The sequence below is a fragment of the Centroberyx affinis genome, unplaced genomic scaffold (genome assembly GCF_046629955.1).
Source record: "Centroberyx affinis isolate AG114_WGS23_722 - 3 ecotype Tasmania unplaced genomic scaffold, CSIRO-AGI_Caff_v1 ptg001654l_1, whole genome shotgun sequence".
Classification (NCBI taxonomy): Eukaryota; Metazoa; Chordata; class Actinopteri; order Beryciformes; family Berycidae; genus Centroberyx; species Centroberyx affinis.
Window position 1 is genome coordinate 79,175 of NW_027280084.1, and position 14,190 is coordinate 93,364.

Sequence of the window (14,190 nt, forward strand, 5' to 3'; positions counted from 1 at the left end):
GCGCTGTACGGGAGGCAGGACTGTACGACGCGTGTGTTTACACTGGGGAGGCACGGGGTCAAAGGTCAAGGCCACTGTGACCTCACATCCGTCCAATTCTCATGAACGCGATATCTCAGGAACGCCTGGAGGGAATTTCACTACATCTGGCACAAACGTCCACTTGGACTCAAGGATGAACTGATTCGAATTTGGTGGTCAAAGGTCAAGGTCACTGTGACCTCTCAAAAGACGTTTTTGGCCATAACTCAAGAATTCATGCGCTAATTATGACAAAATTTCACACAAATGTCTAATAGGATACAATGATGAAGTGATGACGTTTTATATCCAAAAGTTCAAAGGTCAACTTCACTGTGACATCATAATGTTTTGCTTTCCACTGTAGCTGAGAAACGGTGGAAATGCTGTCACTTACTTTTGCAGACACCAAAATCCTTTCAGTTGACCTAATAATCACATTAAATATATATGTTCAATAAATAAAGACTGTCCTTGCAATGATAAAACAAAGTTTATTGGCATACAACCACGAGGCGGTTATTTCTGATTAAAGACTCATTTTAGTGTAAACCAAGAATAGAAATGCAAAATGACGAAGGACCCAAGACTGTTTTATAGTCTCAAGATGATGTGTTGTTGAATCTGTTCACAAAGTCATTTATATTCTGTTTTTCATGGTGGTCAAGTGCCAAATAACCCCCAAATGGAATATTGCTGTAAGTCTGAATCAAAAGTTATTCCCACATTTTTGGCAGTTGGTTTCACAGTGTGCCATGTACATTAATAAACACTACAACAAAGGTGTTTGGGGGGCAAATAAAACTAGTGATCAAAAATGATCAGTATTGTCTTATCTATGGTGCCCTTTGCATCACTGGACCGGCTACCTCACCACTCTGACCCGCAAACAGCGGAAGAGATGAGGACTAACATAAAGCATGAGAAATAACATAAATTATTGTATCATCACATCATAAAGACAATTGTTAAATGGTTATAGATATGGTGTTAAGGCAATAAAAAGAACGTTAATTGTCACTCGTGCCAGCAATCTGTCATTTGAAAAAAGAAAAACATATGGATTCACTCACAATGTGCATCTAAAAGTGGGAGTATTTGTTGTGTTCTTTTATCTTTCCATTTTACTTGATTTGATTCTTTTAATGCAGTGCATTTTGCTTTTTCTTTTATATGAATTTTATCTTTTTATCTGTCTTTTATCTGCCTTCTATTGATGTGAAGCACTTTGAGCTGCATGTTGTGTATGAAAAGTGCTATACAAATAAAGTTTATTATGATTATGATTATTGTTATTGTTCTATAAGGAGTAACATTTGAATGTACTGGTGGTCCAAAAAGTCTATAATACAACTTAACTGAATGCAAAAAAAATATTTTCACATTTCTGTGCAGTCCACTGTAGATTATGAGCAAAAGCTTTGATATTTGACGGTACACTGCTGCATTAATTCTGGTTTAAGTGAAAATTCCCTAGCTGATAACTAAAGTCTAAAAACCATTCAGCCTGTTTTTGAAATCTGAATTTATTTTCTAAAAGCATAAAAGCAAGCTGTGGAAGCTCATGTCACTTTGGCTGCAGGATTGTGTAACAGTTCATGTTGTGAATCAGATATTAACAACATAAAAATACAGTCTGCACATTCCTTCCATGTTCATTCCACATTCCTTTCATTATGATAGTCAAAGATCAAAGAAACAAGTCTGCAGTGGAAGAGGAAGAGAGAGAGAGAGAGAGAGAGAGAGAGAGAGAGAGAGAGAGAGAGAGAGAGAGAGAGAGACCACACCAAACCAAACACGACTTCATTCATTTGAAGGTGTCTTTAGTGGCGTTCCCTCGTTTTTCTCTGGCTTACCTGTAACACACACACACACACACAATGGTAAAACATAAAGCAGCCTCACCTCCTTGCATAACGTCCTTGTTGGTGCTCTGCAAAAACCTACAAACTAGCTTCCAGTGTGAAAACATGGGAATGGAAGGGCACTCCAGCAAACAAAAAATTAGTTAGTTCTTTTTCTTAATTTGAAAAACCCTTCTTGGGTGGCATTTTAATATCAGCATTCTGCATCTGCGACAGAAGCCTCAGTCAACTTGACTTTCATGGCGTCCTAATTTTTAACTATGTTGTCAACAGTGCTGCCATTCCCATGTTTTTGACAAGTTTGTTGCCAACTGTAGGACACTACCTACATAGACTGAGTATCACACTGACTTGGTGCTCTTTGGCTATTAGAGTTAGAACTGAATTTTAACAGAAGGATGACTTTGAGGTGATCAGTGTCATCACAGGCCTCGATCAGACCCTTTAACTTAAAGAGTAACTAAACCCCAAATCCAAATCTAAAATGCCTAAAAAAATAAATCTTTAAAAAAAAAAGAGATGGAATGATGGGAGTCTTATATTATCCAGTACATCAGTCTCTGAAATGAAACACAAACAGAATGGCAATATTTAATCCATGTATGGTGTCATCATGTTTTGGCTTGTCTGCCTGCAGGCACGTTCGCGCGCACACACACGCACACACAGCACAAGATATAAAACAGTAAAAGTACAATAACACAGCCAAATGTGTAAGTTTGCATGACATGTAACTGCTGATTAGGAACTTAACCGACATGTGAATATTTATAGTATATAGAAATACTTACTAGATTTCACCACCACATCTCTGTGAAAATAAATGGTACAAAGAAGGTCAGAAAAGTGACATGTTGAGGACAGATTGGTTGTACTGGGGTAAGGATAAAATGTGCAGCAGGAGTGCAGCTGAAACCAGATGTCAGAAAAAGGTTTATGAATAGATGGAGAGAAAACCACATATCTCCCTCCCAAAAACACAAAAATGGAGATGGAAGGATTTGGGCCCGTGGGTTACATGCTGTGTAATAAAAATGAGTATTGACAAGAAACTGAAACACCACTAGTGTATTACAACAAAGTAATAACAACAACTACAAACAACTAAAGGACTATAAAAAACATTGTGCACTAACCTTCAATGCAAAAAGTGTTGAATTGGTACCAGAGAAAAATTCACCCATGCATGGTTAAACTATGGTACAAATAGGGTTAACAGCAGAATCTCTCGATCTCTGGCTCAGGGTTACACAGAATCACCGGCCATATTTCGTGACCTCGGTATTATATGGTTCTATCTGACCTTTTTGTCAAAACTAAGTTAGTCGCATGAACCTATTCTATGAGTGCCTGTTGACATATGTGTGGTGTTATTTTTTGAAAATAATGATTTTTAAGGACCCATCTCCATTTAACTCAGTGGATGCTGAAAACTTTGAAGCTCAATATCTCAGAACTATCCTGAAGGCAGATAGAACCTTATAATGCTAAACTCACGATTTGCAGCTGCTTTAAAGGAGAACTTGGAAGGGCTCCACCTGCCTGGTGGCAGTGCCTTGCTGCAGTATGTTGATGATTTAATGATTTGCTCTCCATCAAAGGAAGCATGTGAGTTGGATACAAAAACACTGTTGCAACATTTGGCTAACAACAGTCACAAAGCTAGTTTAAGCAAATTGCAATGGGTTACGCGAGAAGTGATTTTCTTGGGACATGTGATTACTGCAGAGGGCAAATCCCTCTCTCCCAAATGAGTAACAGCCATCCAATATATTCCAAAACCACTAACAAAGAAACAGGTAATGTCCTTTTTAGGAATGACTTCTTATTGTAGACAGTGGATACCTAATTATGCAGAAATTGAAGCTCCTCTGTCAGCAATAGTACATGTTAAAGGACTGACTGCTTATCAAAAGGTGACTTGGACTGATGACGCTGAAAAGTCATTCATGGAGTTGAAAAATCCACACCAACATTAGGCTTGCCAAATATGAACAGACCATTCACTCAGACAGTGGATGAGAAAAATGGCTACATGACATCAGTGTTGTTGCAAGAACATGGAGGGAAAATGAGGCCAGTAGCATTCTTCTCTACTAAATTAGACTCAGTGGCAGCGCGTCTGCCCACGTGTTTAAGAGCAATACCTGCAGCAGAAAAGGCAGTCTTAGCCTCTAGGGACCTAGTAGGCTATCAGGATTTAACACTCTTGGTGCCACATGCTGTCTCAATCATATTGTTGGAACAAAAGACAGCTCATCTGTCAGCAACAAGATGGCTGAGATACCACACAGTGTTATTTGACATGCCAAATATCACCATAAAGCGATGCACTGCAACTCTTCTCCTAGATGTCTGTCTCCTTTCTATGCAAAATTGACACGTGGAGTGGATCATGTATCAAAGGGGGGAATACAGGAGTAAACAGACATTGGGTTCTCAAATTACTCAAAAAAAATATTGTAAATGATGCTTAGTTTGTGCACAATACAACTCTGGGAGAGGTCAGCAGATGATGCCCAGTGCCCATCCAGCACCATCAGAACCATTTGAGGGTAAGGGAAATCATTCCCAGATGGGGAATACCACACAAAAGTGGCAGTGACAATGGCAGACATTTTGTAAATGAAGCTCTAGAGGCAGTAAGCAAATTCTTGGGAATTGACTTAAAATACCACTGTGCATATCATCAAAGAAGTTCAGTGTGTGTGTGTGTGTGTGTGTGTGTGTGTGTGTGTGTGTGTGTGTGTGTGTGTGTGTGTGTGCGGACATGTCTATGTGTGTATGGGCACTCAACACTGGAAATTTTATGTTAGTATGTTATGTTATGTTTGAATGATAGCTCTAATATATTTGAATACATGTCTCAAAATAGACTGCACCTTTGAGGCCCTTTTTCTCAAAAACATAGTTTGGTGACATAAAGGGGCATAAATGCCCCTCTTTCCAACACTGTATTAAACTCAAAATGTCTCCAGGGGTCAATGTGACTGAAAATGATAGAGCAGGTCAAGGGCAGTACAGAACACGTATTATACTAGGGTGTGACAGCCAAGAGGAGGCCCGACTTGTACTAGGTCTACCTAGTTCTGTTATTCTGTTACTCTGACACACCTTTCAGAAAACCATGATTATGCCTGTAGTCAAAGGGGTTCAAGAACAGTAACCATTTTATTTTGACTATGTCATTTTTGACTTTTTTCTCAGAATTCTGACTTTAAACTCAGAACTCAAATTTTTCACATGTGGCCCTAATCCTCTTCCATAAAAACCATCAGAATAATTTGAGAATAACAAGGCAGAAAGTAAAGTATTAAAGCAGGTCAAAGCGTATCAAAGCATGGATTTGATGGTTTTAAGAGCTGAAGGCTTTTTCTAACTGATAATCCTGTAAGTGTGTGTGTTGACAAAATGTTAAACTTTTATTCATGTTGTTGTGCAGAGAACACATAGTACATACTTTTCTGGAATGGATTGTAAAGGGGTTCACTCTCTTCCACACTAACTGGGTTCTTCATTTGGCAGGAGATCTTTTCAATATTGTGCCATTTGTGATCATTGGTGATGTCCTTCAGCTGCGTTGACTCTTCCCAGGCTCCTCCATCTGTCCTCCAGCTGTAGGTGATTGGTTGAGCCTCTGGGCTGCCTCCATCACAGCCCAGAGTGCAGTCGGTCAATGAAGAATCACAAGACAGTGGCCGAAGGAGCACCATGGGCTTTTGGACTTCGCCTGTTGATGGAGAAAACAAGAGAAAAGTCTAGGTCATTCTAGTCATTCAGCTTCTTTCCCTAACCCTACGTTCTGACCGAACATGGAAAAGAATTAAGAGGCAGTGTGAATGCATGTAAAGTCAATGGAAGGAGGTAAACGGAGCAAGATGGCTGCAAATTTGCTCATGCTCACAGTTGCACAAGTTTCATTTTTTTACACTGAAAACTTAAAAGGAACTGCTATACAGTCCTGTGCAAAAGTCTTAGGCACCCCAGATTTTTTATATAAATTTTGTATTAGATGTTTATTAATGTTTTCTGCATTAGTGTGTCGGTAGATTGCGCTTTATAGTACATTTTTTTAATACTTAGAAACTTTTCATTTCATTATTTTTGAAAGCATCTTCGCTCAATGTACTGCATGCATGTGCCCAAGACTTTCGTACAGCACCGTCCATTTTCCATATCCCAGTTGTTTATGTTTGTGTGTATGTTTTATGTTTGGATTGCACAATCAGTTGGAATGCAAAAGTTGTGCAGCATCAAACTTGCCGAAGTACAGCAGCTCTACAACAATACCTCACCTTTAAATTTTGTCTTGAAAATAGAGTCTTGGGGGGTTTCCCTGAGCTCTTTGACACAGTATCATTTATTTAGAGACTGAAATAAAAAGCAGGGAGCATGGCAGGTCAACCAGAAGGCAGAGTCTGCTTTGTTAAAAAAATATTTAGCTAGCGGGACGTCCTGGTGAATCAGTGGTCTAAGGCGCATGTAAACGCTACATCTTGGGTTCGAATCCGGCCCAAGACCTTTATCGCATCCCCCCTCCCCTCCCCCCTTGTGTTTCCAATAAAAGACAAAAAGCCTAAAAAATTATCGTAATAATAAAAATACATTTGGCCTCGGCTCTCGTCTGAACTTAGAAAAATCCTTAACCCTAGTGTAAAACTCCCCACTAACCCTTAACCTATCCTTAAAATGTCAACATTTTCTCAATGCATTGTGTAACTTGACCACACTTTGAAAAAACAAAAACACAACAACACACACTTCAAATTTGTTTCACCGGACAGCATTCATACTTACTTATCACAATAATCTTATATTTCTTGCTCTGGAGTTTGTTGTTGAACTCCACAGAATATACTCCACCATCATTTGTAGCCAAATCATTGATAACCAACTGTCCAGTCGATGTATCCAGGACTGTGCGGGCTCGAAATTGTCCATAGTAGTCCACAGGTGAATCCTTCAACCATTCCACCACCAGATTGAGCCCGTGTTTCCACAGGATGTTGGTTATGGGTTTGGAAACAGCAGAAGTGTCAGGCTCCAAGACAAGTTTTCCTCCCAATGCATGGTATGATGTTTCATCTTGGGCTACAAGGAGAGAACAATTTATCAGTCAAGTTGAAAATTAGTATACAAGACTTTTCCAGCCTTTCAGTTTTCTGTGTTGGGTGAAACCTGCATTCCTTAGGTTGAGAAAATTCCATGATATTATTATTATTTTTTTTAACCTTTATTTAACCAGGAAGTCCCATTGAGATCAAAAACCTCTTTTTCAAGGGAGACCTGGCCAAGATCAGCAGCAGCACAGACAACAGCAAATGGTTTCAGACAGACTACAATAAAACCAAATATAGGAACACACTTCAATAAAAGCATAGGAGGCAAAATACAGCATAAACTAACAGAACATTTAAGAAGAAGAATAGTCCACTACACAGTTGAGAACTTTGTTAATTAAAAACAGTGACATTCCAATGAATTAGCCTCCAATTCTGTCATTTTGGATTTACAAGCGTTAAGCGAGATTAACTTGTTCAGTTTTAAGTCATTCAGGATCATATTCCAGGCAGAAAGCACAGAATTCATAAACACCCTTTTTGCAATCTCTGTTGGGTCAGAAAGCATAAAAACAACTTGAGAGCGCAAAGAGTATTTACCAGTACTTTCGCGCAAAATATAAACAGAGATAGGATGGGAGCACGGCAAGAATTGCCTTATGAATTAAGATGTACCAGTGTACAAGCCTACGGGTGGCGAGAGCAGGCCAACCTACCCGACTGTATAACTCTTTACAATTAGTGAAAGATCTTAGGGAGGCATGGTAAGCTGTATCAACCACCTGAAGACACTGAAGAAAATGAACAATTAGGCTAATAGGCTAAAAAAAGAAAATCGACATCGCAGTATGAAATTCTGCTATTTGCAAATCACAGAGGCTGCAATTAATTGCTATTGGATGGTCATTGGTGCCAGGTGATGTCAACACCTGCCCTGCGTTCAGCCCCGACAAAGCGTAGCAAAACGTTTATTTAAACGGAAACGGTGGTGCTTTGAACACCCTGTTGTGTTACGCAAGCGTGCAACTACGGCAGCGGAGGAGGCCATTCTTTGCGTTTTTTAAATATGTGTTTAATACTACAAAATACGCTCGATGTTACAGTCACTGCCCTTGCCGTCCAGAATAGCAGAGAACATCCCAATGGAGTGAAGGGGTTTGTGGAAACTGTGCTTCCTAATTATAGTGATGCAGCATTTGGTCCCATTTGCATTTCAGGATGACAAGGAAAACATTTCAAGTGAAGGATAATCCACTTCTTACCTTCGAGACTGCGTTAGGATCTATATGAGCTAATTATTTTATTATGAGGCCTATCATTATTGCTGATCACTGTTGTTGTGATATGATATTGTAATATTTACCATTATATATTTAGAGGAGTAGAGTGGAGTAGAAACGTTTATGAAAGTGTCACTCCACAATGGTACAAACAATAGCAAAAGATACAAACATGTCTTCTAATTAGTTCAGTTGTTGCAGACACCAAGCTGCAGCGGACGCATTTGTAAAGGACTTTTGTTGATCCATTGTGCGCACTGCCTTTTTAATGCGGCGGGGTTTATATACACGTCGCTGCTGATTGGGTAACACCTCTGACACACCCACCAAACGAGAGACAACGTACCTCAAAGCCCGTTGCACACTGTTTCACACCGTTTGGAGGAAACATGACGTTCAACCCGGAAACCGTAGCAAAACGGTGCACACCGTATTTAGATTGAACGTGCCCCTGTTGTACTCTATAGAAGGTGACATCACCTCTCAGTGGACTGACTTCATTTCAGGCTATAGTCTACTTTCTAACCCCTTTGACTACAGGCATAATCATGGTTTTCTGAAAGGTGTGTCAGAGTAACAGAATAACAGAACTTCATTTCAGGCTATAGTCTACAGTCAGGCTATAGTCTACTTTCTAACTCCGGTGCCGGTGAATGTGTGACCTGTTGAGAGTGACACTGGTGAGCCTTAACTGTGGTTGAAGTTCAAAGTGTGTGTGTGTGTGTGTGGACATGTCTGTGTGTGTATGGGCACTCAAGACTGGAAATTTAATGTTAGTATGTTATGTTATGTTTGAATGATAGCTCTAATATATTTGAATAAATGTCTCAAAATAGACTGCAAACTTTGAGGCCCTTTTTCTCAAAAACATAGTTTGGTGACATAAAGGGGCATAAATGCCCCTCTTTCCAACATTGTATTAAACTCAAAATGTCTCCAGGGGTCAATGTGACTGAAAATGATAGAGCAGGTCAAGGGCAGTACAGAACATGTATTATACTAGGGTGTGACAGCCAAGAGGAGGCCCGGCTTGCACTAGGTCTACCTAGTTCTGTTATTCTGTTACTCTGACACACCTTTCAGAAAACCATGATTATGCCTGTAGTCAAAGGGGTTCAAGAACAGTAACCATTTTATTTTGACGATGTCATTTTTGACTTTTTTCTCAGAATTCTGACTTTAAACTCAGAATTCTGACTTTAAACTCAGAACTCAATTTTTTTTACATGTGGCCCTAATCCTCTTCCATAAAAACCATCAGAATAATTTGAGAATAACGAGGCAGAAAGTAAAGTATTAAAGCAGGTCAAAGCGTATCAAAGCATGGATTTGATGGTTTTAAGAGCTGAAGGCTTTTTCTAATTGATGATCCTGTAAGTGTGTGTATGCTGACAAAGTGTTAAACTTTTATTCATGTTGTTGTGCAGAGAACACATAGTACATACCTGACCAGAATATATTGTCATGGGGTTCACTCTCTTCCTCACTAATTGGGTTCTTCATTTGGCAGGAGATCTTTTTAATCTTGTGCCATTTGTCATCATTGGTGATGTCCTTCAGCTGCGTTGACTCTTCCCAGGCTCCTCCATCTGTCCTCCAGCTGTAGGTGATTGGTTCAGCCTCTGGGCTGCCTCCATCACAACTCAGAGTGCAGCGGGTCGATGAAGAATCACAAGCCAGTGGCTGAAGGGACATTGTGGGCTTTTGGACTTCGCCTGTTGATGGAAAAAACAGGAGAAAAGTCTAGGTCATTCTAGTTATTCAGCTTCTTTCCCTAACCCTACATTCTGAACGAACATGGAAAAGAATTAAGAGGCAGTGTGAATGCATGTAAAGTCAATGGAAGGAGGTAAATCGAGCAAGATGGATGCAACATTGCTTATGCTCACAGTTGCACAAGTTACATTTTTTTTTTATACTGAAAACTTAAAAGGAACCGCTATACAGTCCTGTGCAAAAGTCTTAGGCACCCTAGATTTTTATATAAATTTTGTCTTAGATGTTTATTTGTTTTCTGCATTAGTGTCGGTAGATTGTGCTTTATAGTACTTTTTGGCTGGACCGCAACAGCGGGGCCAGCCCTACAAACGCGAGTGTCTGTCACTGACTGACTGAGTGACTGAGTGACTGAGTGATCAAGTTACACCATTGGTCGGCCGTGGCACGTGGCACATCATAGCGTCACAGAGCCAGAAATTTAAGTTTCGTTTTCTCCGCCATCTAGTTTCTCCGCTGAGATCAGGAGCCCGTTTCTCCCACACAGTAAGCAGGCTGACCAATATCATGCATGTAAGCTGAAGCTAAAGTAGAATCTATACAATTATATCATATCACCGTTTATGTCGATGCATATGCGCGAGCTCAGTCCACCTGAAGTCCTCTGTTCTGTCGGGGGAGAGAGACACACAAACAAGCATGGAGGTTTCATCACGCCGAGGGCTTATTGCCGACCTTCCGAAGTTTCCCGGGGCCACGGTTGCGGCCAGTGCCACTAGCTGGCCGCCGATTTGTTCCCGATGATCCGGCCGAGATTTCGGCCGGGGTCCCGACGACGATGCGCCCCCGGTGTCCGGCGAACAGCGTTTTCGGCACCGACGGGTAACAGAGCGCCTGGCGCTTGGATCGACAGGATCGATGCGGGCCGTGTGCGCGGTGGAGACGACAGCGGTGGAGAGAGAGACGGGACACACTGGAACGATCAGTATGGATGTATGGACTATTATTCTGTATTAGCAGTCTGCAGCCAGGGGTTAAAGTGGGCCGGAACGATCCGGAACGGCGTTCCGGCACCTTCGATTAATAAGTAAATAAATTTGATTGGCAGTTTCATACATAATAATGAGAAGCGAGTTCACAGGGCTGCCAACTCTCACGCACTGACCGAGAGACTCACGCAATTGACATTTTTCACATGCTCTCACGCCACAAGTCTATTTTCTCACGCAGTGAAAAACAAATTCATAACTGATAACGTCGCGACGTGAAAAAAGGAAACTGACAGCAGGACAGACGAGACAGAGCAGCACAGTGCAGCAGAGAGTTATTCAGACCATCTGAATAGCGAGAAATATACACAAATTATTATATTATATTATTATATATATTATATTATTATTATATAATTATTATATTGTAATTTATTCCCATGCATGCTGCTCAGAGTAATCTCAGTCAGCAGCTCTTCTGCGTCTCTCCCTCTCCTCTCAGGCAGGAGTCAGAGTAAGTTGCTATGGTTACGGGGACGCTCTGTGTCTGTCACTCTGAAACTTTCTCATGATTCCCAATAATAGGTTTTTTAGGTTAGTATGCCTATGCAAGATCATGAATGTAAGCACCGCAATGCTGAAATCTAGTAATATAACATAATCTTTACATTTTTGGTTAACATTACACAGGGTTGCTGTTTCTTGACTTAATCCAAGAGGTTAGGTGGTGTAGAAATGCAGGAAATTTGTTTTAAATTACTATTTTTTTCTGACCCCCCCCACCAATTATGTATCTACCCCCCGTAGAAATGCAGGACATTTGTTTTAAATTACTATTTTTTTCTGAACCCCCCCCTCCGAAACAGGGTTCCCCCACCTGCCAAATCCCACTTTAACCCCTGTCAACAGCGGAGTTAGTTACACCATTGGTCGGCCGTGGCACGTGGCACACTCATACACGGTCCAGCCATATACTAGGTTTTGACCTAGTCTTGTTTTAATACTTTTCATTACATTATTTTTGAAAGCATCTTCGCTCAATGGACTTTTTTTTGCATGTGCCCAAGACTTTTGACAGTACTGTACATTTTCCATATCCCAGTTTGTTTGTGTGTATGTTTTATGTTTGGATTGCACAATCAGTTGGAATGCAAAAGTTGTGCAGCATCAAACTTGCCGAAGTACAGCAGCTCTACAACAATACCTCACCTTTACATTTTGTCTTGAAAATAGTCTTGGGGGGTTTCCCTGAGCTCTTTGACACAGTATAATTTATTTAGAGACTGAAATAAAAAGCAGGGAGCATGGCAGGTCAACCAGAAGGCAGAGTCTGCTTTGTTAAAAAAAATATTTAGCTAGCGGGACGTCCTGGTGAATCAGTGGTCTAAGGCGCATGTAAACGCTACATCTTGGGTTTGAATCTGGCCCAAGACCTTTATCGCATCCCACCTCCCCTCCCCCCTTGTGTTTCTAATAAAAGACAAAAAGCCCAAAAAATAATTGTAACAATAAAAGTAAATTCAACCTCGCCTCTCGTCTGAACTTAGAAAAATCCTTAACCCTAGCGTAAAACTACCCACTAAAATGCCTAAAGCTAACCCTTAACCTATCCTTAAAATTTAAACATTTTCTCAATGCATTGTGTAACTTGACCACACTTTGAAAAAACAAAAACACAACAACACACACTTCAAATTTGTTTCACCAGACAGCATTCATACTTACTGATCACAATAATCTTATATTTCTTGCTCTGGAGTTTGTTGTTGAACTCCACAGAATATACTCCACCATCATTTGTAACCAAATCATTGATAACCAACTGTCCAGTCGATGTATCCAGGACTGTGCGGTCTCGAAATTGTCCATAGTAGTCCACAGGTGAATCCTTCAACCATTCCACCACCAGATTGAGCCCGTGTTTCCACAGGATGTTGGTTATGGGTTTGGAAACAGCAGAAGTGTCTGGCTCCAAGACAAGTTTTCCTCCCAATGCATGGTATGATGTTTCATCTTGGGCTACAAGGAGAGTACAATTTATCAGTCAAGTTGAAAATGAGTATACAAGACTTTTCCAGCCTTTCAGTTTTCTGTGTTGGGTGAAACCTGCATTCCTTAGGTTGAGAAAATTCCATGATATTATTTTATTTTTATTTAACCTTTATTTAACCAGGAAGTCCCATTGAGATCAAAAACCTCTTTTTCAAGGGACACCTGGCCGAGATCAGCAGCAGCACAGAGTGCAAATGGCAAATGGACAGACTACAATAAAACCAAATATAGGAACACACTTCAATAAAAGCATAGGAGGCAAAATACAGCATAAACTAACAGAACATTTAAGAAGAATAGTCCACTACACAGTTGAGAACTTTGTTAATTAAAAACAGTGACATTCCAATGAATTAGCCTCCAATTCTGTCATTTTGGATTTACAAGCGTTAAGCGAGATTAACTTGTTCAGTTTTAAGTCATTCAGGATCATATTCCAGGCAGAAAGCACAGAATTCATAAACACCCTTTTTGCAATCTCTGTTGGGTCAGAAAGCATAAAAACAACTTGAGAGCGCAGAGAGTATTTACCAGTACTTTCACGCAAAATATAAACAGAGATAGGATGGGAGCACGGCAAGAATTGCCTCATGAATTAAGATGTACCAGTCAAGCCCCCAGGAACAGGTCTGGGCCGTGCGGCGATTTTGGCGTAGTGGCCAAGCTCAGTATTGCAAGTCACGTGACGCCATGGGGCCCAAAAAGACTTTTTCCCATAGAGATACATGGGGAAAGAAGCGCCTGTAAAACTCAGGGAAAATTTTTCTGGGTATCACACATAGTCAAAATGGAGTCTTTGAATTATCAATTTTTAAATCATTGGGTCCATTTTTCTTTGGAAGCCACCAAGAGCCGTATAAAGCTGTATTTTCTGGAGCTCCGTGAACGTGCCTCTAGGCCACGGGAACGCTCCATGCACATTCACCGCTTCTACTCCACTGTTGACAAGCTATACAGCTAGCTGGTTGTTAGCAGAGGCTTTTAGCTGTATGTGATCAAACTAGATCACATTAAACCCAACCTACACGTCCGCCGACACTTAGGTTTAACAGGCAAGACTTCAGAACAATAACGGATGGTTTCTAATTTGTTTTTGTTTCTCTCTTGATTAAATAGGTCGCTTGCAAGCTAGATAACGTTATAACATTGCCGTAGTTAACCAGCATATGCAGTTCTATGCACCTACTTACTATTGTATATTTATTTA

At 40.4% G+C, this 14,190-nt stretch overlaps 1 protein-coding gene across 2 annotated transcripts in view; it reads right to left on the minus strand.

Annotated features, from left to right (window-relative positions):
• Positions 1–526: 526 nt before the first annotated feature.
• The window catches only part of LOC139651403 (sialoadhesin-like), a 31,979-nt gene continuing 18,315 nt past the window's right edge, over positions 527–14,190 (minus strand). The window contains exons 6-11 of one of the 2 annotated variants that reach the window (XM_071528300.1): positions 12,657–12,950; positions 9,672–9,941; positions 6,684–6,977; positions 5,347–5,616; positions 2,678–2,697; positions 527–1,877 (exon numbers count right to left, since the gene is read on the minus strand). In XM_071528300.1, the coding sequence (XP_071384401.1) occupies positions 2,684–2,697; positions 5,347–5,616; positions 6,684–6,977; positions 9,672–9,941; positions 12,657–12,950 (1,142 nt within the window). In that variant the 3' untranslated portion in view covers positions 527–1,877; positions 2,678–2,683. Of the gene's footprint in view, positions 1,878–2,408; positions 2,447–2,677; positions 2,698–5,346; positions 5,617–6,683; positions 6,978–9,671; positions 9,942–12,656; positions 12,951–14,190 lie in introns of those variants that run through there. The other variant, XM_071528301.1, reaches the window with a different exon arrangement.